Source organism: Cryptosporidium ubiquitum, assembly GCF_001865345.1.
Source record: "Cryptosporidium ubiquitum isolate 39726 chromosome Unknown contig_3, whole genome shotgun sequence".
NCBI lineage: Eukaryota > Apicomplexa > Conoidasida > Eucoccidiorida > Cryptosporidiidae > Cryptosporidium > Cryptosporidium ubiquitum.
This window is the reverse complement of record NW_021639817.1, coordinates 375099-399204: the sequence shown is the minus strand read 5'-3', so window position 1 is coordinate 399204 and position 24106 is coordinate 375099. Positions and strand designations below refer to the sequence as shown.

The 24106-nt window shown below is 29.2% G+C and overlaps 10 protein-coding genes across 10 annotated transcripts; 5 read left to right on the top strand and 5 right to left on the bottom strand.

Annotated features, from left to right (window-relative positions):
- Positions 1-146: 146 nt before the first annotated feature.
- On the top strand, positions 147-1250 carry cubi_03500 (uncharacterized protein; the record flags this gene model as incomplete). Its single annotated transcript, XM_029020513.1, has 1 exon — positions 147-1250. One exon carries the CDS (start codon positions 147-149, stop codon positions 1248-1250), a length of 1104 nt encoding a protein of 367 aa, XP_028874957.1.
- Positions 1251-1259: 9 nt separating this feature from the next.
- On the bottom strand, positions 1260-2207 carry cubi_03499 (uncharacterized protein; the record flags this gene model as incomplete). Its single annotated transcript, XM_029020512.1, has 1 exon — positions 1260-2207. One exon carries the CDS (start codon positions 2205-2207, stop codon positions 1260-1262), a length of 948 nt encoding a protein of 315 aa, XP_028874956.1.
- A 346-nt stretch (positions 2208-2553) lies between these two features.
- On the top strand, positions 2554-3582 carry cubi_03498 (uncharacterized protein; the record flags this gene model as incomplete). The annotated part of the gene is made up of 1 exon (XM_029020511.1): positions 2554-3582. One exon carries the CDS (start codon positions 2554-2556, stop codon positions 3580-3582), a length of 1029 nt encoding a protein of 342 aa, XP_028874955.1.
- A 55-nt stretch (positions 3583-3637) lies between these two features.
- Positions 3638-10375, bottom strand: cubi_03497 (chromatinic protein; the record flags this gene model as incomplete). The annotated part of the gene is made up of 1 exon (XM_029020510.1): positions 3638-10375. The coding sequence occupies one exon, from the start codon at positions 10373-10375 to the stop codon at positions 3638-3640; it is 6738 nt and encodes a 2245-aa protein (XP_028874954.1).
- Positions 10376-10630: 255 nt separating this feature from the next.
- On the top strand, positions 10631-14239 carry cubi_03496 (insulinase; the record flags this gene model as incomplete). The annotated part of the gene is made up of 1 exon (XM_029020509.1): positions 10631-14239. The coding sequence occupies one exon, from the start codon at positions 10631-10633 to the stop codon at positions 14237-14239; it is 3609 nt and encodes a 1202-aa protein (XP_028874953.1).
- Positions 14240-14457: 218 nt separating this feature from the next.
- cubi_03495 (NADPH:ferredoxin-NADP+ reductase) lies at positions 14458-16065 on the top strand (the record flags this gene model as incomplete). The annotated part of the gene is made up of 1 exon (XM_029020508.1): positions 14458-16065. One exon carries the CDS (start codon positions 14458-14460, stop codon positions 16063-16065), a length of 1608 nt encoding a protein of 535 aa, XP_028874952.1.
- Positions 16066-18653: 2588 nt separating this feature from the next.
- Positions 18654-19193, top strand: cubi_03494 (uncharacterized protein; the record flags this gene model as incomplete). Its single annotated transcript, XM_029020507.1, has 1 exon — positions 18654-19193. One exon carries the CDS (start codon positions 18654-18656, stop codon positions 19191-19193), a length of 540 nt encoding a protein of 179 aa, XP_028874951.1.
- Positions 19194-19208: 15 nt separating this feature from the next.
- On the bottom strand, positions 19209-20102 carry cubi_03493 (uncharacterized protein; the record flags this gene model as incomplete). Its single annotated transcript, XM_029020506.1, has 1 exon — positions 19209-20102. One exon carries the CDS (start codon positions 20100-20102, stop codon positions 19209-19211), a length of 894 nt encoding a protein of 297 aa, XP_028874950.1.
- A 277-nt stretch (positions 20103-20379) lies between these two features.
- Positions 20380-22476, bottom strand: cubi_03492 (secreted glucose methanol choline like oxidoreductase; the record flags this gene model as incomplete). The annotated part of the gene is made up of 1 exon (XM_029020505.1): positions 20380-22476. The coding sequence occupies one exon, from the start codon at positions 22474-22476 to the stop codon at positions 20380-20382; it is 2097 nt and encodes a 698-aa protein (XP_028874949.1).
- Positions 22477-22750: 274 nt separating this feature from the next.
- cubi_03491 (uncharacterized protein) lies at positions 22751-24034 on the bottom strand (the record flags this gene model as incomplete). Its single annotated transcript, XM_029020504.1, has 1 exon — positions 22751-24034. One exon carries the CDS (start codon positions 24032-24034, stop codon positions 22751-22753), a length of 1284 nt encoding a protein of 427 aa, XP_028874948.1.
- Between the last annotated feature and the right edge of the window lie 72 nt (positions 24035-24106).

Sequence of the window (24106 nt, the reverse complement as noted above, 5' to 3'; positions counted from 1 at the left end):
GATTAGTCTACATGCATTTTTATAGGCGCTAATGAGGGAAATATTTAATATTATAAGTCTTTAAAACAAAATATAAGGTAAACATTTATTAAAAATTTTTTGTTTAAATTCACAAATGTTAAAATATTTTATTTACTTTCAAAGATATGAGTGAATTAATAACATGGAGTAATGAAGAGATTGAGGAATTATTTAATTTAGTCGTTAAATTATTTAATGGTTGTACAACTCGTAATAAGTTAATAGATAAGATTCAAAAAAGAACGGGTGTGAGATCCAACTTCTACCATTCGGATTCAAGCTGTAATACTGGAAATCAAAGTTCTACTGGAATAAGAAATTTCAGTCAATCAAGCGAGGACAAAGTTGGGAATCTGATAGATAGATATTTAAACAAAAAGTTCATTATTATGTTATTACCTATGGCAATCAAAAAAGCATTTTTTGCATTTAGTTCTCTTAAAAAAACATTTATACGGAAACCAAATAATGGACGTAAAGAAAATGAATTAGACATCATAGAGTATAGCCTAATGATTACAGTATTCACAGAGTCAATGGTTTACTACTCTGTCAACAAAATTATGAATGAAGTAAAAAATAATTACAGCTCCAGTACCAATGACATTTCAAGATGGGCATCTCCATATATAATTAAGGATTTAGTACAAAAAATTGATAATCAGATTTTATACGAATTTAACGAATACGGTATATCGATGAAATCGACTTGGCTTGGAGAAGACGTAAGGAACAATGTAAACAGGCGCATAGTTAAGATGGATTACCAGGGCTTGTTTACCAATAATTTAGGTGCGAAATCAAACTTTGGGACAAACTTCCGATATATTACATTAGAAGGCCACGAAATTCAAGATGAAATGCTTTTTTACTTTGAGACAATAGAACACCTTCCTAACGAATTAAACGCAAAACTTGGCAGAAATCTAAATAGCTTATCAAAATCTATATATATTTTGTCGATAGAACCCGAAAAGACTGCATTTATTTTAGATAGAAAATCAGAATCTTTCATTCCGGGGAGTAAAATAGGAATAATTTATTTCCCTTGTAAGGACAAAATTAGCATTAATTGTCAAAGTGCTAAAACAAAAAAATCAGTGGAACTTGAATTATCCGACGATAAGTTGGTAATTCTTGATTTAAATAAAAATAAATACACATTTCGTAACACTGATTCAGGAATAGTTACCTACTGCATACTAACATACATATTTGGTCCTAAATAACCTTAAAAACTAATAAGTTTCAGAAGTATTTTCTTTCAACATGGCAATGTCTCTTTCTGTATTCTCAATATTTTCTTTTATATTATCAATTCTTCTTTTTATGAAGTAAAGTTGGGCAGGGCATTTGGCTATTTTTTCTATTGAGCTGAAATTATCAATAAATAGGCTCCTAGTATCAGAAGAATCACTAAAATCCAGTAATTTCAAATTTCTTTTCAATTGGGTCTCTAACATGGCGAGTTTCTTTCTTTTCAGTCTCAGAAGTAGTAACAAATCAGACTTTTTAAAGTCATCGTTCAAACGTATTTTATCATCAAAATAAAAATCAAAACTATCTGAAGTTAAATAAATTCCATCATTTTTAAACTTTTGTGTATATTTTGAATCTGGAAATTTCGGAGTAGCGCTGTAATCTTGAATTTTAAATAAGCTTTCTTCATAGTCAGTTAATTCGCATTTTTCTCGATCAAGGCCTATCAATTCTTTTAAAAAATAGGATTCATTTGTATCTTCAAACAATGAATTTATAAAAAATCCCTCCTTTTCAACTATATTTATATCCGCGTTACATGAAGTTTTTGTGGGGGTATTGCATGCTATTGCGCTTCCAATTTCATGTGTTTGAGTGGATTTCAAATCACTAAATTTGGGGGTTTTAAATAAATTTTCATTATTTTGGTTCAAATTCGTTCTTCCTTTATCCTTTTTAATTTCTCCATTGCACTCAGAAAGATTAAAGGAGTTGCTTTTAACTTCATAGTTTTGAAAAAAAGATTCTTTAGAAACTATCAAAAAGGATTCACTTTCAGCAATATTAAATCCCTCAACTATATGAAATCCGGAATATTCATCGTAAATAAGACTGCTCAATTCTTCAAAATTGTCATTTGAAAAAGATCCAATTTTTATTCCAAATACCCTTATTCCATTTTTAATTAATTCAAAAATCACGTTCATCCACTTCTTTCAAAATATAAATACATTTCAATCAAAAGAAATCATTTCAAAGATTTTCAGTCTGAAGAATCTACTCGGCATATATACGAGGGCTTCCTATATTCGTGGTTTATTATCTTTATTATTGGCATTATTAACAATACTTTTCATGTGGACAAATCTGGAATTGATTTAAAATTATGTCTATTAACAAAATAATAAAAAAAGACTTATTAATCTATTTAATAAATTAGCGTAGCCAAAAAAAAAGAAGTGATAGAAGTATTTATTTGAGCTTCCTTAGAGAAAATCTCTATATATTCATCCTAGAAATCATCTATTGTGTGGTAACATTGATAGATTTAAAATGCACTATTTGAACGACAATACAGCTTATCGAGAGGATGAATATTTGATAATACTCCACAAAGATGAATTCAATGATAAAGAATTGGAAGAGACAATAAAACTAAACATAAATGGAAATTATTATATGTATCAAAGAACTGAATTTTTAGGTGATTCAGCGAGCTATGGTAGATTTTCTTCAGAAGTTTTATTTAAAAAAATTAATGCACTTAAGACTTATATCGAATCATCAGATTTAAAAGTAACACTAAACTTTAATAAATTCAAGGAGATGATAAATGAGGTTTTATCTTTAATTGATATCAACATTTTTCAGAAGAAAGATTTAATGATTAAAGAAATAGAAAATTTAGGGTTAATTATTACTTCAAACTTCGAAAAGAACATTAAAAGGGCCAAGGTTAGCATAGAAGGTGATAAAAGAATTAAAAAGTCAATAGAATTTATTTACTGGTTGCTGAAGAAAAATACAGGTTTAAATCGTGCTGAACGTGCGAATGAAGTGCGCAATTTTAATGCAAATAATAACCAATCTGAGATTTATAAAGAATGTAAAGAAAACTTATCTAAAATAGATTCTAAAGTTAATTATGAACAAAAAATGGGGATTCTTGGTACTAATGACGACAAAATTACTGAATTAGTAATATCTACAGAAATCCAAGGTAATCAAAGGATTACCAATTTTGGTAAAGATAAGAATAATTCCAACTTGAGTGATGAATCTTCTCTAAGTTCAGAAATTGAAAACGAACAAATTTTTACTGAAACTGAAGGTGACTCTAGTGAAAATAGTAATATGGATGATATTGACTCTGATATTTCACAAAAGTCCGAACCAATTATTAACAAAAATAGAATGCATAAATTATATAGGAGAGCAGGGACGGTTATTAATGGAAACGATTCATCTAACATTTCAGATACAAAAGTTGATAAAAATAAATATTTGAAGTTAATTGAAAGTTACAAAAACTTCAAAAAGACTGCTGAAGCAAAAGAAAATATTAGTACAAACCACGACTAACTTTAAAAATTGATTTCTAGATAATATAAAGAAGGGGGGAAAATGTTTTTAAATATTAGTTCATCCTTCCAAGACAATTACTTACGCCGCAGTGGCATATAATTTTCTCTGAAGCTTCTTCAACATTGAATTGGTAGTCATAAGTAATTTCTTCATCCTTGTCTATAGTCTTTTTGGAGAATATTACAATATGTTTGTTGTGTGGATCAATACTTATAACTTTGCAAATTGAGTTTGGGTCACAGCAATGGTTCATAAATCGTGCATGATTCCCAGTATTAGTCGCATCAATTACGCTGGATTCGTCAAGCCTGAACATATAGCATGATCCATCCCTATTTCCATCTGACTTATAGAAGTTTTCTCTCTTATCTGCAACACTATTACGTATTACTTCACCAACATATTCAATAATCGGTTCACCTGCTTTAATCAGTTCTTTTGCAAAAAGCCCAAATCCATGAATACTTGATTTTTTGATGCTTAGGCGTTTATCATAAGGAAGTGAGTCCAAATATCTATATAGCTTTGAAGGAGCCATATCCTCGAGCTTGATCCTACTTCTTCTAGACGATTCTTGAAGATTCTGGTGAGTAGAATTCATCAATTCTACGTTGCCAGGATCTTGATTGTTTCCATCATATAGGACGTTAAATAATTCTTCGTCTATTCTACTCCCTCTTAATGTGTTTCTCCCAAGTTTAGAGTATTCAAAGTCAAATCCCTCGTAATTTGATAATTTCCTAGAATATGGGTGTTGTCTGTGGCTAGACCATAATTCAGGATGTATGATATCGGCAAATATCTTTTTAGAGTAAAAAGCTGAAATTAGTTCGAATAAACAAAATTTGTCTATCTCACGTTTGATGAAATTATATATGAATTCTTCTCTAAACCCAAAAAAAATCTGGGATTGTGTATCACAATCGCTGACCATTGGACTTTCTTTTGTATTAATGTGGTCCAAAAAAGAATCATCAGTAAAATACTCTGGATAAATAATGCACTGTAAAGTATAACGGCTAATATCTTTAAGAGAACTTGAAGATAGTAATTCTGAAAAACTATTAAATAAATTTTTCAAATTAGAATCCCTGAGTAATGGAATGCAAAATAATCTATGTAGAATTCCGTTAATGTGAATTTCACGCAAAAGTTCTTCATCCCTGATATTACCTTTAGTATTTAACAATTCCTTTACTTTCTTAACTTCGTCTAGAGATGATGGGACCCAGTCTATTTGAAATTCAAGATCTCCATTTACCTCAAATATTGAACAGAGATATAAAGAAAGGTAATTGTCAATTTTGAATATGCTATTAATTATTCCGGAGCTTTTCCAAATGCGTAAAGATCTATAGTTAGTTGGGAAAAGAATCGTCTTTTTTTCATTCAAGAGGTTCTTATTATCAATTATAACACCAGGGTCCAATAAAATAATTGAATTATTGAGTATATTGGGTTCAAATTCGAAATTTTTAAATGAAATAGAATCACGAATTCTCTTTAATCTCTGAATTAAAATCTTTACCTTTGAACAAGACCTTTTTTCTAGTCCACTAGTAATAGAAATGAGTTGTTCTAAAAATAAATCAAAAACTTTGTTTTTATTAACAGTTTGCATTTTTTCTTGAATTGTTGTATTAGTTGCAATAATAATATCAACTGATAACATACTAACAAATGTATTTAAGATACCTCCTGTTAATCCTTCTGAAAAACTAGGTTCTGGTTCTATCATTGATTTGTAAATTTCCCAACATTCTTTGCACCAAACTCTTCTATATTTTAATCTAATATGAACTATTGATTGCTCAACCAAATTTATATTCGAAACGGAATTATTAATTACTTTTCCACACTCTTTATTAAATTGGCTATTTGAATGAGAATTCAAATAAACATACTGGAAGTTACCGAAAATGCAATCGATATGATAATACTTAAAACATGTATCATTTCCAGAGCATTTGATAGTAGCACCAGTCTGCCCACAAAAAAAGCACTTAAGAACGTCTAAATCATTTAAAGTTAATATAATATCATTGATGTCCACACGAATTGGTCTCCTTATAATTGGCCAAGAAATATTTTCAAAAGTTTGATACTTCGGTGTATATATATCACTTTTTTTTTTGTTTGTTTCAAACTTAGACTCATAACCCATATCTAAATGATTTAATATAGGCTCTAAAACAAATGGCAGAGACCATAATACACATTCTTTGTGTAAATTAATATTTTCTCCAACAATAATAAAGTAGTCTCCAAGTAGTATGTTCTGAGTCTTTCCACAGTATCTACATTTGTTAGAATAAATATTGTCCAAGCAATTGTCTATTTTGTTTAATTTAGTTAAAATCAAATTATAAATCAACACAAAAAATGATAATTTAGGCAATTCAAAATCTTTTCTGTCCTTTTCTATTTGATTTTTTATAAGAGTTAAACCTTGTATTATTTCATTTTTTAAAGCCCTCTGTTTAGTAACTGATATTGAATTTTTTCGTGAGTTTTGGTTATTTAATAAATATTTCTTAAAAGAATCATTAACGTCAAAATACATCTTAGTATCAACTATAGCTTGGCAGTTCATCGTGTTTAAGCTCCCTAACCCAAATAAATGAAAATTACCACGTAGGAATAATAGGTTTGAATATAATCCAAGAAATGACAAATAATCTGGATCATTTAATGAATTTTGTATCGACTTATTTTGGTCAGTAGTACTACTAATCTCGTTGGAAAGTACCATCTTTTCAATGGACCCAATAATAATGTAGAGAGTGTTGCTTTTAATCAGATCATCCAAGCTTATATTATTACGTCTGTAAAAATGCTGCAGGTAGTTTTTTCTCAATCTGGACAAGTCCAATGAACCGCTTTGGTGGATATAAAACAGATACCATTGTAATAAAGAAGAATTTAGAGTCTGAGAGATTAATTTTGCAAAAAGCTCTGAATTGGAATACTTAATAAATATTTCGTTCCTGATCTTTTCTATATCAGCATCTAAATAGGAATTGTATTTTTCTATCACTTCTAAGATTTTCTGGTCTATAAAAGGTCTCAAAATAATTTTAAGAAGTAGATAAATGTCTTTCGATAAAGTCATTCTGAATTGGGATGTAGAAATCAAAGTATTCAAAATCAAAGGAAAAACATTCACTTGAGACTTTGACTTTTTTGAGTTTTCTTCTACTTTTGTGTCAAAATTCTGTACATCAAAATCGTTTATCTTGTTATCCCTATTCCTTGAATGCTTAGTTCCAAAGCTACTGCAATTGTTGCAAATAAAATTGAGGTGAACCGAACAAATTAGTTTATCATTTGCAATATCAGCTAAATCCTCAAAATCTTCGCAAAAAAAACGTTCGGAACATAAATTGCAAATAATAACATTTTTTTGTTCGCAATGCATAAAAGGTTTTAACTTAACATTTGAAATTTTTTTCAAAATTCTATTTATCTCTTTTTGCTTTGTTCCTTCTTCATTAGAATGTTTCTCAGAATAGTCTTTATTAAGGATTTCCTTGATTAACTTCTGGAAGTTGTTCACTTTGTCAAATAAAAATCTATTGTATTCATCTGCATATTTTTTCATGAATAGGTTTGAATGTAAATATGTCTTTGCTTCAAAGCACTCTGTACACAAATATATTTCATTAATTAAATATTGATAATACCCTTTACCGAAAACTGCTGTCAATGGAGAACTAATCAAAACTCTAGGCTTATTCGGAGATGATGCGGAGGAAAAAATCTTCCAAAGGCAAATGTAATTCCTATTGTCTTTCAAGGCTCGAGATAAATTAATGAAAGTATGTCTTCCTTCATTTCTTTTGCTCATTCTTGAAGATACACCTGAATATTTTGATTGGCTTATAAATTCCTCATAATCCTGCCAGATACATGTATAATGTGCTCTTTTAGTACATGTATGACAGGAAATAACTGGGATACTTGCCTCTATCATTAATTCAGAACATATATTACAAGTTGTACATGAATTGCAAATAAACGAACTATTTGCTTCTTCAGAACACTTAGTATGAACGCCAAGTCCACATTTTAAGCATTGAACAAGATGACCACTTTTTTGTTGGCAAATTATGCATTTTTGAAATTCAATCATAAGCTTCCCAAATGCTGAATTTAGACAATCATATTCTTCAAGGTATACAAATTTTTCCCTGGATATTGTTTTTCTTAAACTCCAATTAATTTCCGTGTTCAACTTCATTCGATCTGACATGCATACATTATTGGTTAAAATTGCAGCAAATTCATTTTCATACTTATCTTCATTTTCTAAATAATTAATTTTGTAGCCTGAGGAATGTTCAAGGCTTTTAAAGGAATTAGTATTTTCAAGTACTTCCCCGTCTATTTTACTTTTGGAATTATCGCCATTTACCTGGTCCAGCAAAATTGACATTGAAGACTCCTCATCTTTTACCATCCTAAAAAAGTTAAATAATATATTTTCTCCAAATAAAAGTCTAAATAAATGAGTTATTTTTTTCAAAATATTTGCAGCGAGTTTAAAAATTCTGTGGTTAGGCATATGAGAAATTTGAGCGTTGTACAATATTCTGAATATATCCTTTATAAATGAATAATCATCTGATTCATATTTTTTATTTTCTAAATTTTTTGTGATTGTAATAATATCCATCGGTATTTTAACCACTTTCCAATAATTCTGGTATGAAGGAAGAGGAATTGAAACAAAATCCTTGTTTTTATCCAAACAAATAAAATGTTCTAGGATCCTTTTATATTTAACTGAATTATCATTACTTCTGCAAGCAGGACAGTTATAACAATTGTTTACATTCGAATAGAACTCCATTGGTTTGCTCAAACCTTTATCACAGTCGTAATGGACCCAAAACTTGCAAATGTCGCATTGAAGCCATTCTCCTTCCCATGAAGATGTCCAAATTTTTCTGCAAATAGAACAAAATTGGCCTCTTTCAAATCCTTTACAACATCTAATACAGCTAGAAAAAGTTGAATCCCAAGAAGCATAATCCATGAAACCATCATCTCTATATCCACAGTGAATACACTTACAACAATTTGAACAGTTGAAGTTGTTTCCACCAAATATCAATGGTGGAATGAATGAATTTCCACAGCTCCCATGGTAACAAATTCCGCAAGTGCTACATACTACAAAGTTCTCCAACTTCGTAGGAATTTGTGAATATACCACTGATCTGTTTGGTAATTCATTTGGCTTTAGAATCATAGGAACGCGTATTAGTGGTTCTTTGCAATAAATGCAAGGCATACACTCTTTACATCTGTATTTACATTCATTTTTTTGTGCTAGGCCGTTGTTTAGTCCAGCACCAACCAATATTTGAATAGAATTATTTCGGCTATTTGCAAGATCTGTGTAATCTAATTCTCTGGTTTCAATTATGGGTAGCTCAAAATTAGATTCGTTTTTAGTCAAATTTAAATTTAAATTAATATCATCAATTAAATCACTTTTCTGAACAGTTAATTCATCTGTAGAATAAATTTTAGAGGGAGGCAATTCCAATGAGGTGTTTTTACTTAAATCTTCCTCCTCTTTGAACGATTTTGTAAGAATTGTGGATTTGTTCCTCCCATTATATCTATAATTTCTGCAAAGAAGCTTAACTTGATGATCGCCGATAATACAACCTATTTTATTTGGTAATTTTGAGAGTAATTTTCTTATACCAGTATGGGACATATTGTAATTTTCCAAAATAACATTCTTTACTTCAGCTGGTAGAGCTTTTTCCAGTTCTTCTACGTCAACAAGATCATATGGGAGTTGATTACCATGAAAAAATTTGTTATTTAAACTTAGATTTCCTTCTTTATCATATATATCTTTGTTACGTTTCCAAAGTTTTCTTCTTTCTCGAATATATTGGTTATGTTCGTTTGCTATTACTAACAATTCCAAATTACTTGGAGAGTTGTATCGCCTTAAACTAGTGATATCCAAATCCTTTAGATCCTGTATATCTGACTTCCCTTCAGTTACACAACTAGAGTGAAACTTTCTAGAACAAATTTCACATGATTGAGATAAATCTTTAACTATCGATAATTTACACCTTGTGCAGATTTCGTTATTAGATTCTTTATATTTTGTTTGTTCCAGTCTATTTTCAAATAAAATAGAAGACAAATCTATTACAGGAGAATTTCCATATACTCTTAAAGTTATTGGATTTGGGTCAAACCATCCTCTATCAATTGCAAATGGAGAAAGTACAAGATTACTTAATTCAGTCATTGCTGGAGGAGAATTATTTTGAGTAGCCAAGTATTTCCATTCATGTTTGGAAATGTTGTTCTGGTTGCTGAATGAGTTCATTGAGGGCGAAAGCAAAAAGTGTATAAAAAACAACTTAAATTTTGGATCCCAATATTTAATTATTCCCTCTACCCAATTGAATGCATCTGGTAAATTGTTTTTGGGTTCCTTTACTTTTTGTCTTGATACAACAACCCTGCATCGATACCCTAGATATTTAAAACCATCTTTTAAATTTTTAATTTCTATTGTATCCAGCTTGATTAGTTCTTTTTCATCGTTGTCATTAGCTTGGACAAAAATATCCATGCAACTCTCATTTTTCTTAGATCTTAACTGAGTACTATCAGGCCGCACGTTTGAATCTCTAGTTGATGTGGAGCAAGAAGATTTTCTCTTTTTATTTTCCGTTAGTATTTCTCTGTCTCCATAAGTAAAGTTGATACCCTTTCTTTTAGAATTCTTTGCACTGTCTATAGTCATTTATTCTCTTGCAGACTTCTTTTGTCGTATTGCAAAAACTGTGTGGCCAGCAGTAATACTCTTTCTACATTGTTCAAAACTTTTCTACGAGTTAATAAAATTTCTTGTCACTCAACCTTAGACTCAAACCATTAATGTATTTTATCAAAAATTCAAGGCGCCATATTCTATGTTGGTTAACAAATGAATAGCAGAAATTGAAAACTTAAAATTGCTTTTAGTTATTCCTAAACCCAAGGAATTCAACACAAATCAATGGATGAAGCAAGAAATTTACTTAAAGAGAAACTAGAGTGTTCAAATATAAGTGAATTGATTGGGGATGTTGCTAAAAAAAATTTTTCTTTTCTTAATTACATCAAAATCTCAAATGTCGGAATTTTGGAACTCTACAAACATCAAACAGGTGTAATTTTAGCATTTATGAAAACCTTTAATAGCTCGGGCCCATCTTTTATTCACTGCAAATTAAGTTTTAAAACTGTACCCAAAAATAATAAAGGAATACCGCATGCGCTAGAACATGTTATTTTTAATGGTAGTAAAAATTTCCCATATAATGACAGTATTGACAAGATTTCTAATAAACTATGTTGTCCATATACAAACGCTTTTACTTTAGACGATTCAACCACATTTGAATTTGAATGTACAAGTGAATGGAGTCTTTTACAGATGTTAAAAGTTTGGTTAGATCATCTATTTTACCCACTTTTGTCGGAAGAATCATTTCTAACAGAAGTCGTGCATTTAAACGGAAATGCAGAGTATCATGGAGTAGTTTATTCAGAAGTATCTTCTTTTGAAAGGGACTATGATGAAATTGTGGCAACTCTTTCAAAGTTTCATGTTTTGTGTGAGAGCCCAGTTGAGAAAAAAAAACTTAAGCTTCAATCTACATGGGAACTTTACGATAAAATTATTGAAAAATATAATGGAAAATACTCTTATATTTTTTCATGTATTGGGAGAACAACTGGACTTGAAAAACTTACTTTAAATGAACTCAAAGAATTCCATGCAAACTTCTATAATCTGAGCAATATGCTAATTTTCATATCTGGAAATGATAATATAAATATAAACAATATTTTTGGAGTAATTGAAAGTTTTATTAAAGAAATAGAACCTATTTCTGGTCATAAAGATTTTAAGAAAATTAAAATTTCACACACTCCAGTCGGCCAAAGACTATTATCCAATGAAAAATGTTGTTTTAGTGAAACTTTGAGTGAACAAACTTTTCCATGGTATCTAGAGATTCCATTTCCCAGCGAAGAAGAAGATTTAGGTACTATTAGTTTCTCATGGAGATTTGGGTCATTCTCAAACTTTAAAGAAATGTTATCAATAACTGTATTGCTACATTATTTGTCTGTTGGAAGTGACTCCCCGCTAATGAAAGAACTTGTAGAGGATAAATCATACTGTTCAAATGTAGATATGTTAAATGTTTGTGAGAAAAATAAATATCATCAGATTTTACTTCAAGGAGTTGAGACGGGAAAGTTTGATAAAACGGTAGATTTATTTGAGAGAATAATCTCTGAATTCCAAACTGGTGAAAGAAAAATTAATTTGAATGACTTAAAATGCAAGATAGAAGGATTATACTATGGCCATTTAATTTCATTGGAAAATAAAACTATTGATATTGTTTTTCAACAACTTTCTGGTTTTATAAATTATAGAGTAGACAATTTCGATGAATTTGGTCTATTTTGTAATTTACATATTGTTCTTAAAGAATTATTATCTGAAAATTTGGAATATTGGAAAAATCTTTTAAATGAAGCTTTTTGTCTGAAAAAAATGAATGTTCTTGAATTTTTCCCAAGCAAAAGATTATCAAAGGAAATTACACGAAAATTCAAGCAAGATAGAAAAGAAAGATTAGATAAAAAAGGTCAATCTTTCTTTCAGAATATTAAAGCAAAACTGGAAGAGGCAGTAAAAACAAATAAAAGACGTTCTATCACTCTCGAAACCCTTAACTACTTTAATATAACATTCAATTTAAATAATATTAATCTAAATAAAGCTAGCATTACTACAAATGTGAATTACTCTGAAAGCAAACTTGCTGAAATTAATGAAGGAAATGATATAATATTTAAAAAATTGAAAGTAGATAGTAACCCAGAATTACAAATAATGGAAAATTGTTTGTACTTCTTTTTAGAAAATTCAAATACTGAGTTTGTGCACGCACAACTGAGAATGAATTTGGATGAAAACCTCTCTAATATTGACAAATTGCTTTCATCTTTCCTAGTTGAATTATTACTCCAAACATCTGTCAAAATTATAAATCCAATTGGCTCTAAAGTTTCTGAAAGTTATTCGAAGCTAAGAGAATCAAAAGGTTTCCTACCAGATATTAGTTGGTCAGACGGAGAAATCATTAATTATTATGATTTTGATAAACTTTTAAATACTTTTTGTATTGATTACTATGCTGAATTTAGTGATGGATGGATTTTGGATTCTAATACAATCCCAAATCAAATTAAAATAAATTGGACAACTCCAAGAGAATATGCAGAGTTCTCCTCAGTATTAATAATGAGTGGAATTTGTGGGATGAAATTGAGCATTGAAAGAATTTCAACAATAGCGAGAAATATTCAAGGAACTATTTGCGAACTAAAATTGAGCGAAGAAAATTTAATTACTTGTGTTTCGAACTCTCTTTGTTTCTGTGATCGGTCAATATTTAACATTTCAAATATCCCAAATTTCGACCATATTTTGAAAATTTTGATAAGAGAACCAAAAAAGTACCTTATTGAATTAGAACGGATCCATTCAATCCTTATTAAACCGTTCACTTTTGGTATATCAGATAATACTTCTTACAATAACACTCAATTTTCATTATTTATAATCGGAACAGAAAAGGTCAACAAAATGAATATATTCAAGTATTTCTATCTCAATAAAAATACTAAAAACCAGAATTTATTCGATAGCAAAATACCTAATCCTGTTGACTCAGGTTTACTTCCATGGGAAGCCCTTTCAAAAGCACTTCCATTAAAACTTGGAATAGATTTTAATTCAAATAATTCATGTAAATTTAGAGTCCCAGAAAAATATGGGTATTCAATTTATTTACAGGTTCCAAGCTCCAGTACAGCATGCTTTGTTCAGTCAATTAATTTAAATACTTTTGGCTCTTTCTCTCCCAAAGGATCTCACTTCTACAATCCGGATGTTCCAGCTCTTCTCGTACTTTCAAATTATCTGTGGGACCCTTGTTCACTACTTTTTGAGTCTATAAGGGGTAACGGTTTGGCTTATAGTGGATGTCTGGACCTTTGTATGTCCACTGGCCAGTTTTCTAATTGTGTCTATGAATCCACATCAATTGGCGAGTCGTTGGTCAAGACTTGGGAAATATTCCGTGAAATCTCTATGGATGAAAATGAAATTGCTGAAGAGATAAAAAAAAATAACAAATTACCAAAGTACTATGAAAGCCTTTATAAAAATTTGGATCTGGATGAAGCAAAGAGAATTTCTGCTTATAAATTCATTTCCAAACATAAGAAGTTCAATAATTGGGCAAAACAACTCAACTTTGATCTCAACGTTGGTATTTCTCCGAACTTTGATAAATTCATTATCGGGGAAATATCAAAAGTTACAGTTGAGGACATAAAAAGAGTTTCAAATAAATATCTTAAACATTTCTTACCCAACACATCAAATTTGGCACCTTCTAGCTGTATAGCTTTCTGCGGCGGAGAAAACTCAGCTATTGATGCAATGGAAGTCCTTAAGAATTATCAGAATTTTAGGTTTAGTGTCATTTCTTACTCTGAATTTTCAAAACAGACATTGAAAAACATTAAAATTTAGGCGGTATGTGGGGAAGATGCAATTCTCCAACCTAAGTTCTAAATAAATTCCAAATATTATATTAATATAAAATATCTTCATATTTTTACTTAAAAATCAATTTAATTCATCTCTCCAAGAAACATAAGTTTATTTTTTGAGTTAAAAGCTAAAATAGTTGTAAATAATTTTATTTCAATATAGGAAATGAATTTATCTGCATTATGACTGAATAAGTTATGAAAATCAAACCCTACAAACCGATATATAAGTTATGCATTGTTGGTGCAGGGCCATCAGGTTGTTATCTAGCCAAATCTTTGCTAATACAATCTAAAAAAGAGAACATTTACATTAACATAGATTTATTAGACTCTTTGGATAAGCCATTTGGCCTACTCAGATATGGAATTGCACCAGATAGACATGGTTTAAAGAAAACAATTTATAGTATTGAAAATTCTCTTTTTAAGAAGTACTCGGATAATGTAAAATTTTATGGAAATGTAACATTGGGTCACGACATTAAAATAGAAGAATTAAAAGTAAAGTATGATGTGGTGATTTTAGCAGTCGGCGGTTCCCAAAGTTTCCATACTCTTCCTGTGAAATATATGAGTAAAGATTTATTGAATACAATTATAGGAGGTGTGTTCTCTTCCAGAGATTGGGTATTTTATTATAATAATCATCCAGCATTTAAAAATATGTTGATTCCGTCAAAAAATGAACTCTTTAATTCAATTAATGAGAAATGCATAAATGATAAAAAAATTGATATGAAAATGGAGTTAAATTATCTTGAAAAAAAAAACAATCAATTTTTTGAATATAAAAGTCCCGTTTCTTCTACTGAAATTAGCATTCCATATAAAAATGGAAATGGAGATTTTAAACATGGATATAGTTCTGATTTATTAAAAAGCTACATTCTGAATTCCAGTGAGAGAAATGCGGTTATAGTTGGAAATGGAAATGTTTCACTGGATATTATAAGATTATTATCATTTTATTCTTATGATCAACTTTCAAAAAACAGGTATTTGAACCCTGATTTCTTAAACTTAATTAATACATCAGATAAGTATTCAAACTTTAGTATGGGACGGCCTTTATTCAAAAATATATTTATTGTTGGGCGAAGAGGATGGATTCAAAATTCCTTTAAATATCCTTTACTGAAAGAATTTATTGAGAAATCTAGAAAATCAAAATGCAATTTGAAAAATGGAACAAATGTCAGGGTAATGATGTCTCAAGAAGACTTTGAACTTTCTCAAGATCAAAATAGCTTGTTTGAGTTAAACAGAAGTAGTCCTGATGTAAAAAGAAGATATTTGAAAATGAAACAGATTTTTCAAGAAATGGTTAATAATCATCAGGAATACATAAACAACAATATATTTTATAATGATAGAACGGTAAACATACATTTCAAAAATCTCCAGATTCCTATCAATATTAAAACCGAACAAGTTGATATTCCAGGGAATAATGGAAAGGAAAAATCAATGCCATTTATCAAAGGAATAGAGTTTGCAAGAAATATTTATGACTCCGATCTTTTAAGTAATAGAATTAAATTCAATGAGAAAGAAAGATATTATTTTCCCTGCCAATTGCTGATTACTTCACTGGGATTTAAGCCCAAATATGATTACATATTTGGTGAAAGAAGAGACAATTCAACTGAAAAAAACTCCGATCCCTGTCCTGTTTTTAAGACTGGTTGGATGGAAACTAATAGTAAAGGAGATCTCAATACCATAATTCAGAATTCATTCATTCTAAGTCACGAAATATTCAATTTGATTAAGAAAATTCAACCTAAAAACGTTAATATGTAACATCCCACACTTTTAATATTTCCTTCTGATCCAATTTTAAGAAATAGCTCTTCTAAATCTTTTAAATTAAATTCTTCAAAATTTGTTATTACAGAATTCTTGTTTATCTCATTCAATTTCTCCAGAAACTTTTCTCTAATCTGTCTTGAACCCCAAATTTTATTAATTTGTATAGTTAGTAGTATTTGTAGACAAACCTTTGATGACCCGTTATTGATTTCATTTTTTCCACTCAAAATACGATAGAATGATTGTGGAAAGTTTTTCAGATTTTTTTTTTAATAATTTTCTCAGTGGAACTCTTTTTGATATTTTTTTGTTTAACTTTTTATGTTAAACGTTAAAATTGCTACTTTTTGTTTATTTTCTGTAAACACAATTGAAATATCTATTGTCTAAATCCTGAATGTTTCATTCAGGTTTTGTATATATACATATTAATGAAAGATTCTAATTTCTGTAAAAGTATTTGAAAGATAATTAAATGCTGATCTTGGAGTTACAAAAGATACTTTTGTATTTATGCATTAAACTTATGTGCATACACAAGATCAAAGCCTTTAAAATTAATTGATAAAGAACTCTCGGATAGATAAATATATATCCAAGAAAAATATTTCATATAAATACAATTTTCATACCAAACTAACCTGAATAGGCATCATTAGCTTTTCTATTTTTTTTCATTAGTAATTTTGAGAATTTAAAAATATATAGTTAATAAATGTAATCCATAAAGGATTTCTCTTCCAAAATATCATTAGGAATATATCTATCTGTTTTAGAGATCAATTTTTCCACTTATTATCTTCCAGTAAAAACCGATTGCTTTAAAAATAAATTTTGATCTAAAAAAAATCCAAATAGAATTATTACACAAATTTTTTGCATGCTTGATTCTGTCCATATTAAAATAATTTAATTGTTTCTTAATATTTTCTTTATCTGTGTTTAATATTGCTAATTTTAATCTCCATACCAAGTTAAAACTATCTTTAATTCTTAAATTCAGCCCAAATTTACCAGATGAGGGAATGTAATATGTGGAGTCGTTTATTAAAGCTGTTATATTTGTTTTTTCATCGATAAATGGCTTAATTTTTTAAGCAAAAATATTCCATTTTTCATAGATTTAACCTCTAAATTTGTAGTTTTCTTACATAATCGCCGAATTAAATTAGGGAAATTATACTTAAATAGCTATAAATTTAATTTTTATGTATTCGAGTCAACTAAAGAAATATAAATCACAAATTTGCATTAATTTATTTCATAAAGTACCAATAGACCCACTAAAACTGGATTTAGGATAAAGTGTAACATACTTATAGCTGAAATTTATTATTATACTCATCGAAAACTTCTTGTTTGAGTTCCAAACAAACCTTGGGAAAATCTCTTCAGATAAAATGAATATTTAGGAGTTTTTGAAGCGATTAATAACCTAGAAAACTTTTGTTCAAAGCTTTTCCTATCTAAATCTTTGTTCTATTTGCTCCCACAAAAAAAAGCAATTTCTGTAATAAACTAAAAAAACGAATTTATTCTCATTTTTAAAATGATTTTATTTTTCCCATCTTTTTCCAAAAATAATTTTTGTATACTTACATTTTTACAAATTTTTTTATAATAGATTATTTAGTTTCCTTTGGTCGCAATTTAACACTCCCAACTATTTATCAAAGCCAAAATAATAAACATTCATCATCTTATAATTACTGAATTCAGCCTCAGTTGCTAAAACCCCAAATTTGTAATTATTCATGTAAATTAAATAAGTTATTCTTTAGAGGATTCTAAAGGTTGTTGGAACTTATGTATTTCTTGATTTAAATTGTTCCAAAATCGGAATATTTCTATTTAGCGATTTGAAATATAGTTACCTATAACATAACGCAAGAATTGAGTTATTCAGTTAAAAATAATATTTTCAACTATTTGAATACAATAAATTCGTTATTTATCTTTAAATGGCCCGTTTAACAATCAATACCTAAGTTTTTTAATAAAAGCCATCTTTATCACTAATTTCTAGAGCTTCATCCTAGCTTTTCGATTTTCCTAACTATTTCAATTTATTTGTTTCAAAGATTAATTATGCAACAATGCATTAAGTGTTTTTTTTTGTGATAATTCAAATGAAGTAAACAGTAAATAACAAAAATATTGAAAGCTTTGGATTAGCTTCCTTGATTGTTTCATTAATTTCAATACAATTTAATTTTAATAAAACCTAATATCTATGCATACTAATTACATCTATTTATCGACAAAAGTTTGTTTAAAGTTTATAAACAATTTAAAATACTTCGAGTTTGTCACGTTTGAATAAAAAATCAATATATCACAATTTCATTAGTTATTTTCTTCTTAATTCAAACATTTTATACTTCGCAGTATTATTCGTCTGTAAAAATAAATTTCAGGATCAATAAATAAAACTGTCACAAAAAAAATATTATGGCGGTATGTAAATCAAAAATAGATTATACAGGATTTATTGGCTTATAATTCAATTTCATTTTGTTTTTTTTTGTATAAATTAGTTTTTATAAAAGAATAATATGTGGTTATAACTATTTTTTAAAATGTGTAAAACAAAAAGATCTGAAACAGAAATACCTATTGATGATAACATCTGTGTAATATGTGGAATAAAAACTGGAAAATATAAATTTAGGTGTTGTGTGAGGAATTTCTGTTCAGTGGGGTGTTTTCAAATTCACTCAAAAGAAGAATGTAAACTTAAAAGCAATCAATTGAATGAATTCACGAAATTAGATCAAAATATTGGAGATAGATATAAAGAAATAAAAATGGAAAATAGCCTTGAAGAAACTGAGCAGTTTGAATTAACTGAAAAGGAAAAACAAGCATTAAATTCTAATGAAAAGTTGTCTTGTCTTTTGAGAAGAAATCCCCAGTTAGTGGAAATGATAAAATTTATTGATACTTCTGAGAATAAAATAGAAGCTTTGGCATGTATAATGGATGAGGATTCCAGAGGAAAGAATAAATTGTTTGCCGAATTTACGGAATTAGTGGCCGAAAGTTTAGGGGAAGAATTTAAAACTTATAAGAGTGCATATGATTCTATAGTCAGTGACATAACAATTAGAAAAAGATAGCTATCTTTATCCTAGTTATTCATAATCTAATCCAAATCCATTATCATAGATACTATCGTAATCATTGAAAGTAGTTTCCCATGGATTATAACCTGGAATAAAAAAAGGCGAATTCCCTACATCAGGGATTCCATCTCCATTAATTAAACTTGGGTCTGTATACTCATTGCCAAGTTCTCCTAATCCAAAAGATAAAGTAAACTGAAGAAATCTGTTCGTAGCAGTTTTATTTTTGAAGTTAACTGTGTCATTATTTGATTGCACTAAGAATTTATTTAATCTAACCATAGTGGAATTCACTATTTTCCCTGATTCATTTCTTGTGTATAAATCTGTGAAATTCTTTGCTATTTCATTTGTTGTATCATTGTATCTAATGATCTTATTACTACCTCTCAGATATGGAATAGATAATTCAGGCTTAATAAAAACATTTTCTAGGGTAGAATTTGTAAAATTTCCGATTTCAGGGTTTGTTAAATTGACATTTATCGGCAAAAGATTGCCTAAATTTGAAGAATCTAGTTCTGTACTGTTTAAAATAGAATTTTTAAAACTTTTTTGATCTGGAAACATTATAAAAGGAAGAATAAAAGTTTTTGTTTTGTTTAAAAATAAAAATTGTGCAAATCTCATTCCGCTTGTAATATTTCTTGCAATATCGAAAATAAAGTTATCAAACCCAACAATTGCTTTAATGATATTCCCCTGTGTGTTATTCAAAGTATCATTACTAATCATATTAGAAAAATATGGAATTATAATATTAGTTAAAGGTTCTGTTTCATTGCTTTTCAGTTTTGTAACATTTTCATTGAAATAAAATATATGTTGGCCCTTTACTTTTGAAAGAAACAGAAAAGTGATTGTAATCAATAAATAAAAAAACTTATGTTTCCAATTTTTCATTTTCGTTTTAATATATTCTTTTATATTTCAATATTTTATTTCCCTGATATTGTGTTTTTCGAGTAATTTAAGAGTGAAGGATCTTAAATATCCCAAAATACTTAAGTTATAATCAGCTAAATAACTTGATAGCCTCAATATCTTAGTATTTACTATAAATTATTTTTTAAAATAATTTTTGTACGGAAAAATCAATAATTATTGTATTCAAACAAACATATATTGATTTTTTTTTATCGTTAAATATTAGACAAATTTCTAAAGAATAACTTATTATTTAAGATGTGACTAAAGCAATATATGTTGCCAAAAGGAACACCGAGCCAAGTGGACTGACATCTGACACTTCAGGGAAAACAGATGCATCACCTACTTTTAAATTTGTGGTTCCTCTCACGTTAAAATCCTCATCAACAACTGAACCCAATGAACAAGTACCAGTAGGATGCCAAATTGTTGAGTAAGATTCTTTGACCATGTCAAAAGCAGTTTTATCATTTATAATCTTTGGTAAAGGGGGAATAAGAGCTGGAACATTTTGCTCTCTTGAAGAAAACCCTATGACATTGTTCTCATCAACTCCTCCAAAAAGTGGGAAAGAATCCCAAATGCTTCGAATAGAGGCAATACATGAATTTAATTCGCTTTCAAGAACAGGAGAAACACTTTGTGAGGTCATCAATTGAATCAAGTGCTTCATTCCAACGATTGCCGCCTCAATATCTCTGGGATCGGAAAAGTCTGAACTATTAATTTCTGGAAGCCCCATATCATCCAAAGTAATAGACCCTCTACTTTTTGGTATTGTAAGGAAGGATAATGCGGCTGAGCCATTTTCAAAGCAATCATTCATGGGTTGTAACATCTTATTAAATCCATCATCAGAGATTCTCGTACTATTGTTCTCCATAGCATTAAGTACTTTAGTTCTAAGCGAAAGAGCAAGATAGTTCAAAAGAGGATTCATTAGAACTTTAGATTTTCTGTAAACAATTTGAGATATTGCAAAGGGAATCCATAATTCTCCAGAAACTTCGTTTAATATAGTAGAATAACAATTCCCTTCTTTATATTGTGGGCTAGTTGGTTCTGGAGGAACAAACAATGGTGATTCAGGATTAGTTAGAATCGGTTCCAGAAGTAAATCAAATGAATTCTTTGAAAGAGTTGAATTTAAATTTTCTTGTTCCGATTCCTTATAATGGAATAAACTAAGCTCATCATAAATATTGGGAGGATCAGGATGGTATTTCGAACAATTACTGTAACTATATACTTTTTGAATAGACATTGGTTGCTTTTCTTTCAAAATTCCAAAAAGACCGAATTGTAAATGATCGTGATAATTTTTGCCAACTTGCTCTAAAACTTTAACAGGAAGGATTCCATGCCTTCTTAGGACTTCAATTGGGCCGATACCACTTCTCATAAGTATTGCAGGGCTGTAAATGGCACCTGAAGTAAGAACAATAAATGCATCCGGTTTGTTGAGACAGATTTTGAATTTAGGGCCATTATTATTGTATATAGTTCTTTGTGTCATTCCCGAACTTACACTAATAAACCCATCACTTTCGGACCTCATTTTTCCTAAAATACACTGAGCTGTGACTTTTTTTTTCAAGCTATATGGATCGCGGCTCTCGTCGGTTGAGCTAAACTGAATGGATTCAACAACTGCATAGGGGTAAATTTGGATATTTTCATGAGAAAGAAGAATATCCGCAGATGATCTATTTGTCTCATTAAATAGGGAAACGGTGACAAAAGTGTTATTTCCTTCAGGATCGTATATAGGGGTTTCACTAACATTCCCAGAATACTCTCTAATGTTTCTCATAGCCTCAAACATTGCTTGCGGAAAAGTGTTACTTTCGAGACGGTTATCGGTATTTAAAATCCCTGAACTGCGAATAATTTCTTTTGCATTTAGGTATTTTTCCTCATCAAACTTAGCACCACTACTTTCAATTGTCTTACGCATAAATTGTGCGGATGGTTCTACATAGAATCCTCCATTAATACTAGCCCCACCTCCAACAATGTTTGCTACATTCATCAATGTTCCGTTGGATGTTGTAATAGCTTCACTTATAGATTCATCTGTGATTACTCCCGGAGCTCCTTTTGTAACTAAAGTCTTAGGGTGTTTTTCTCTAGGACCACCTCTTTCTAAAAGAAGCACTTTTTTTCCATTTTTGGCATAAACATTAGCCATTGAACAGCCTGAAACTCCTGCTCCGATAATAATTACATCATATTTTTCGTCAGTAACTAAAAAACTATCTTCGTAATATAGCTTACATCTTACACTGTTTATGGAGAGAATGATTATTGAGATGCAAATACTAAGGATAAAATGTTTAGTATTCATTTTTATTTACTAAATACCTAATAAGTATCATTAAATAAATCCGAATAAGTAATATTAATCATTTTCTATGCATTATAGCCATTTCTACTTTTCTTAGCTTTTATTCGAGACATATTATAATATTTACAAAAGGGGGGGAAGATTTAATGTAATATAAACACAAAATACATGCAGTAATTGAGGAAATGTGATTTAAAAACATTGGGACGGAATAATGGTTAAACTAGGCTAAACCAATAATGATTATTTGTTTATCGGTCATTCTTGAAAAAAACTAAAGGTCGAAGAGCTGCATTGTTTGCTGTTGAATCAATTTATCCACATAATCTTGCGAGTTTTCAATATCAGAAGATTCACTCTGTTTAGATCTCTTCTTTTTCTGTTTAGAAGATAGTATATTAGAATTAGGTTTATTCAATAATTCGTTAATGACATCATTAGTTGTTTTTGACAAAGAGGAAAAAGCAGGACTACTCTCATCATTGGTTCTTGATGAGGCCTCATTTTCTTCTTCACTAAAAATATCTTTTTGTGATTCTTGAATTTTACCAGGCGAAGACATTTTTTTATTTGGCTTTTCATCAGCAAGGTTGCCTTTCGGATTCTCATCATTTAAAATATTTATAACTTTTCTTGGTGGTGTTAAACTGGATTCAGAATTGATATTTTGCATACATAATTTTTTGTTTGGTGATAATTGATATGGGTAATCATTTTGAAATAAGAAGAAATTGTTTGAAATTTTAAATATTTTTTTCCATGAATAAAACCATTTGAATTGGTGATAATTAAGATCTACTTTCATTATTGATGAATCTATTTGCTCATTAATAACCTTGTAAGAAATCATGCAACCATCATTTAAGAAATTAAACATAGGTTCTATTTTAATTAATAGCTGGCTCCCATCAAACAAATAGATTGGAAGTATTTTACCGTACATTTTTAGAAGACAAATGGATTTTATAAATGAAACTCTGAGCAAGAGTTTAATATAAGTAATGAATTCATTTTTATTATTTTTATGTTTATTATCTAAGAATGGGGATAGATCAGATATTTTCTTATTAAATTTGGATAAAAAACTTTTCATCGTGTCGTTTCTAGTATCAATATAATCTACAAAACCAATTATAGAAGAGTCTATTGGTAATACCTTACATTCACAATTTTCATCTGTACCTAAATTATATAAAACTGATTCGTTTCCAGCAAATATAAGTTTTGAACTAGCTTTAGTTGATGTAATAATTTCATTGAATTGAAAGAGGAGATGAATAGATTGGTTATTTAGCTTCCCAATACAAGATAGAAAATTATTTGTTTCTGTAAACACTTCAGAAGCCAGACCATTTTCATTTGAGTTAAACTTTCTCAAGAATTCTTGTCTGTATAAATCAATATCATTGTTCTTTGATGACTTCTTAATTTGAAATACATTTTTGATCTTCTCCTCTTCATCTTTGGAAATTAATGAGTCAAATACACCCATAGATAACCTATAAGAGTAAAATAAGTCATCATCTAGTGCAACATCTATAGGAGAATACTGCCTCATAATACAACAATTCGGTTTTAGATGTGAATACTGCACACTTCCTCAGTTTTATTCGTTTATTCAAAATTACAT